At 34.1% G+C, this 5,679-nt stretch overlaps 1 protein-coding gene across 1 annotated transcript; it reads right to left on the bottom strand.

Annotated features, from left to right (window-relative positions):
• Positions 1 to 944: 944 nt before the first annotated feature.
• Positions 945 to 5,679, bottom strand: LOC116342076 (BTB/POZ domain-containing protein KCTD12-like). The gene has a single exon (XM_031769567.1). It carries the CDS (start codon positions 4,690 to 4,692, stop codon positions 3,967 to 3,969), a length of 726 nt encoding a protein of 241 aa, XP_031625427.1. The 5' UTR covers positions 4,693 to 5,679; the 3' UTR covers positions 945 to 3,966.

The raw sequence follows: 5,679 nt of genomic DNA, 5'->3' as shown, positions 1-5,679 counted from the left end.
GAGAACATGGCAAAGAGCAGGGTTCTTTCCTCTCTTTTTTTTCAATTAAAGCTCGTTTTCAGGCATATTTATGCACATATAAAATTTAATTAAATACACAATTTTACGTGATATTTTTCCTTGATTGTCTTGACAACATAAAAAACGCGGCTGTACAGCTGACAGAAAAGACTTTGGATGAATGTCAGAAATTAATGATGTATTTTGTGTATTTTTGTTTGTGTTTGACAAAACGTCCAACTGCATGTACGAATACACGATGAAATGTAATTTGAATCAGATTTGAAAACTTTAAAAAAGATGTGGCTTTGAATTTTAAAGCGAGTCCTATTTTGTGTGTATACGTCTGTGCGATGTTTTACATGTTTGCCGTATCTATGAAGTATTACATGCCAAAAGCCATGCATAATATATATGCGATTCCGCATATTTACACAAGTTATTACAGGTTCAGCGCGCGTATTAATCTGCTCAGTCAGCAACATTAATAATGATGATACAGTTAGTTACAAAAATTCAACGACATGAACAGATTGTGTGCGTGTGCGCGAGCGTCACATAAACTCATATTTCCTCTCGACCTACTAGTAGAACGTAATTTTACCTTTCAGCTTTCACGACTCCGCAGAATTGTTAAATATTTAATTGGTGCACACGTACTTATCAAAACGCTAATTCTATTACGCCACGGGTTTTTTATATGTGTTTCGTTTGTGCACTCAATTTTCACATTGAAAATGGGTTCGGTTGACGGTGCTCACACTTTCATCGACGCATTCAAAACAGAGTGTTGAATGGCCCGCGGGTGCTGTTTTTTCGTCTCTTTTCAATCAAGTTTACATCCTCCCGGCGGGAATTGGAACGACCTAGACCCATGCAACTTAAACATTTAACATGCAAAATTAAAATTGAATTCAAATTATTCGAATACAATTGTCATTTATTTAAAGTTTTTATTCATTTCGCCTCAATTTTATCATCTCCAAAATGTACTTGCAGGATAGTTTTGTGTATTTGTGTATCTTATAAATATCGGATAATTTCATGTACAATAATAATGGTAATAATAGTTTTTTGTTTTAATTTAATCAATCCATTAAGCATTTTATGCTGAATTTTTATCTATCTCTTTTATATAATTTGTAATAGTTTTCTTGTTTGCTTCTTCAAGTAAATTTTCACTAGCCCATTGATGGGTGAACTCAAAATTTAAATTTTTCACTAAATTATCACATTTATGTTGTTTTTTATATATTGTTTCTGTGGTTGTCACATCAAAAACAGCATCTACCATGCAACATGATAATTGGCATACATGTATTTACCCCGATATTTTCACCCAATTTTCCGCCAATACACTCGCTGCATGATAAAATTGATAGGTTGGTGTTTTGCGCGCGTGTGTGTGTGTGGGTGGTGAAAATTTGCTTTTGGCCCATATACGTGATAATCAAATTGAACCAGTTTTGAGTTGTTTTTGAGGTGACAACGACATGTTGTTCCAATGTATTAGATTTTCTATCCAACGAAAAAATAAAAACGATGTTAAAATCTTGTTATCGGAAGTTTCTGCATGGTTTGCATTCATAAATTTTCTGTCGTTTAATTTCAGCGGTCTTTCAGTTTTCAAAAAAGGAACGTCTAATAGAACGAAAAGTTTGATTGAGTTTTCAAATAAACAGATAATATATTTTGATATTGCACCCGATAAAAATGCCAGAGAAAATATAAACTACTGTGTTTTTACTTAAAAAGAAAAATATTTTTGTGCATGATGCTATTGCATGATTCATTCATTCAATGAGGGCGCACTTATGAAATTCTTTATAAATTTCTGTTGTTGATGCTGCAACCGTTTTTCCAGCGAAACAATAGCGAAAATGTCATGAAAATTTTTAGTTTTCCCTCAAGACAATTCGAGTCAAGAGACTAAAAATACTAGAGATCGTCATATTTTTTTGTTGCCATGCAATTTTAAATTCTCTGCACACAGAATTAATCGCTTAACTTTGACTTGACAGTACACACAATTTCCCTTCTCCTTCATAAAGTTGAATTTTATGATATGACGTTGTAACAACGGATCGAAATGTCTGTTGCGACAACGCAAAAAATGATTGAAACAAGCAAAAAAGCATTGAAAATTAGCTCACTAGTGTTCACCGCAAAAACATTTCAAATGCAATTTCAGATCCACCGAGAAAAAACAAAATAATAAGTAACTGAATAAATCATATCGAATTCATCTATATAAAAAACCTCCACGAAAATGCATTTTCGATTCAATGGCTTTTATGCTGGAAATACGCTTAACTAAAAAAAAGCACATAATTAAATGAAGTTAAGTGTTCGACTTCCGAGATAAAAGTTTATGATTTATTTGACTGAAGTGTATTTATATATGCTGAGTTTTTTTTTCAAATGGCTCTATTGAATTTTTTAACCTACACAATTCCATTAAAAAGTCATTTGTAATTCATCGAACCAATTGCCTTGGACTATAAATAATGTAATGTTTTATCGATGGGAAAACTGTGTATGTAATGCGATGCGATTGGCCGAATTTCAATTTATTTTTTAGCAAAATCAACAATTCAATGGATTGGAAATAGTTCGTAAGCGAACGAGCGAGTGCCGCATATACGCACACAAATGCTATAAGTTATACGACTTTTGAACTCCGGTTTTTGGAATGTATTACCTCCTATCGTCCATTTTCTCTCTATTCACACACTAAATTGCCCTTTTATTTGAGTTTCAATTACGTGAGTTGTGAGACACTTTGCCATTGTGATTTCCATTGCATCGTCTCTGTGAGCAAAACCATATGTATTATATCCATCGCAAATCATTTCCACAATTTGATCAGTTAAGAAGGAAAAAAAAAACTAAGAAGAGCACGCCAAATCAAGTGAAATTGGGAAGAAGAAATGAAAGTCAAGAGTGAAAAAAGAAGGAAAAAAAAAGTGTTGCAGAAAGAGTATGAAAAAAAAATCCGTACTTGAAAATCATAAAGATGCTTTCAGAGTTGAAACTCCTGCCATTCATAATAACAAACAATACGGTGGCGAATAGACGAGAGATGAGAAAAAAAAAGAAACGTTTGAAGCAACAAAGAAGATTTTTTTATGACCAAACAATTTTTTTTTTCTTCAACAAAGAAAATATATTTCCTTTTTTATAGATTGTAGTGTGTACGCTGTGCACACAGCAACAGGCCAAATAAAAGTATATGCCAATAGCATAAAAATGTGAAGCTTTTTTTCTACTTCGATTCAATACTCGAAAATATATTATTTCATCGCGTGCCATTGTGCTATGTCATCGTTTTTCGATGTGTATAATTTCCATGACTATGGTTTATATTTATTTGGCGTATGGTTCCATTGAAACCGAATACGACCAATTAAATAAGCAGATATTTCACACTGCAAATCGATTTAAAATGAGATTGAAAATAAATTATTCGCTCGCTCACTCGCTCACTCACAGTCTGCATTAAAACTATTGCTGTCGTTATTAATATTTGTTTAATTGAGGGGCCTCTTTGTGTCACATTCAAATTAATGACATTTCATTTCGCAGCTATTTGAACAAGTTTTTCATTTGGATCATGCGATTTTTGATGCTTTAATGAATTTGACTTTTTGCCCACGCTTGTAGCACAACATGTTGAGCTTCTGTATGGACATTTTCCGTTGTTTTTGATGACAATAGAATTAAATAAATAAAAGAAATTTGTTTGTAAATGTGTGACAATGGATATTTTCCATGTTTGAATGCATATTATTGAATTTGTTGTTGTTGTTGTTGTTTTTGTTTTGGAGAGAGAAAATTCGAGTAAGAGATTTGTCTAGTATTAATACTAAAATTAGTATTTTCTTAATATAATCTATTCTACTGATTTTTTCTGTTTTTGTTTTTTTAATTGGAATTTCCACGCTGTTTTTGTGTGACATTATTCATTTAATCTCTCAAAAAGACAAACTCATTGTAATGATTCCATCGATTCTCCTCAACATCGACGCCTGGTTTAAGTGCTGCTTCAACAGCTCCAGCTGTGCCACTTCCACAGCTTGCCGATAGTCGAAAACCTTTTTCGTTTAACATGTCAAATGCCTGTTCCAAAAACGAGTGCTTCAAAAAGAAACGTGACGTGTAACGATCGGGACCACCGTGATCGGGGTCTCTGGACTCATTCAATGTGTCACCAAAAACTTCACGGCACAATACAACTCGGCCGCACACCAAAATGCGTGACAATTTTCTGAATTTAACATCGGCTAAACCGTCTTTGCCAAATTGAAACGAGCCTCTATATCCAACTGTAATACAACCAGCTGCCGAATGATTATCACTTAGCGCTTGTAAACATTTTATCAAACCGTTCAATTTCAAGTATTCAGCTTCTTTGAGTAAACGTTGCTTCTCTCGAAACCCGTCTGGCAAATGAATCGCATCGTCTCGAAGAAAATCCAAAATAAAACGGAAAAGTACACCGTCACGATCTAAAAAATATCGACCTTTTGCATCCTTTACAAGCGCTGACGATGTTGATGATGATGTATTATTCGCATCAAACCATTCACCAAGACGAGAACTTTTATCACTTGTTAATGTACGACGTGTGGTTGTGTAATGCACACCTCCAACGTTCAATTCAATCACTGTTTCTTCTTTTTCGCCGCTCATTTTTCTAGCACAAAACAAGTGTGTGTGTGTGTGAAGAATCTTCTTTCCGTGTCGTATTTTTTTATTTCGTTTTAAGTGTGCTCGTGTCCCGTTTATCTCATTCGCTGATGCTTTTGTATCATTTAACTTTAAACGCTGTTCCACCGAGTACGTGTAATCTATAAAATCAGCTGGACACAAGCGAGAAAACACTTTTCGTTTAGTTGGGTTTTTTTCGCTTTCGTTTTACTTTGATATATGCACTTATTTTCTTATGCTCTCTTTTGGCACACAATTTTTTTAACCACAAATCGTCGCTTTTTCAAAACACTTTTGCCAAAATCGCACGCTGAATCTTATGGTCTCTGTACACAAACACACATCTAAATCGAAACACAAATTAAAACCACACTTTATTCGAATAGAGTAAACCGGATACCGATATTTATTCCAAATGAAATGGTTGTGGTTAATGTGTTTTTGGTTTCCGATTTCAGTCCAGACTCGAATGCACTTTTGTCCAATTGCTCGTAGTTTGTAGTTTTGATGATTTAATTTCTCCGGAAAACTTACTATTTGCCAAATGTACTCTCTTACGAAAATCCTGTGGTTACTGCTACTGCTACTGCTGTTGCTTCACTTCACAATCTATTCTTTGCTATAAATGTTATTCCATTCAACAAGCACAGTGTGCGTGTGTGTCTCTGTGTGATTTACTGGTACAAACACTGGTCTTGATTCGAGTCGAAAAGTTATCTTTAATGAGATTATAGCCCTGAGTATTTTACTCAAATCTATATAATTTCAAAGTATTTAATTCTTATTAATGACGAATTCCCACGACGAAAACTTTGTGTTTGAAATTATTCTCTCACATGCACATCGGTTTTCGAAACGACAGAGAGAAAGAGAGTGTGTGTGAACAAAATATGTGTCGGTTACGCTCGATAAAATGAAGGAAGAAAAACTCACAGATACGTGCTGCCAGTTCAGTTCCCACCGAACGAA

Source organism: Contarinia nasturtii, unplaced genomic scaffold (assembly GCF_009176525.2).
Source record: "Contarinia nasturtii isolate CC-2019 unplaced genomic scaffold, AAFC_CNas_1.1 Cnas_scaffold_810, whole genome shotgun sequence".
Lineage (NCBI taxonomy): Eukaryota > Metazoa > Arthropoda > Insecta > Diptera > Cecidomyiidae > Contarinia > Contarinia nasturtii.
The sequence above is the reverse complement of the archived record's forward strand: the minus strand, read 5'-3'. Positions and strand labels throughout refer to the sequence as shown.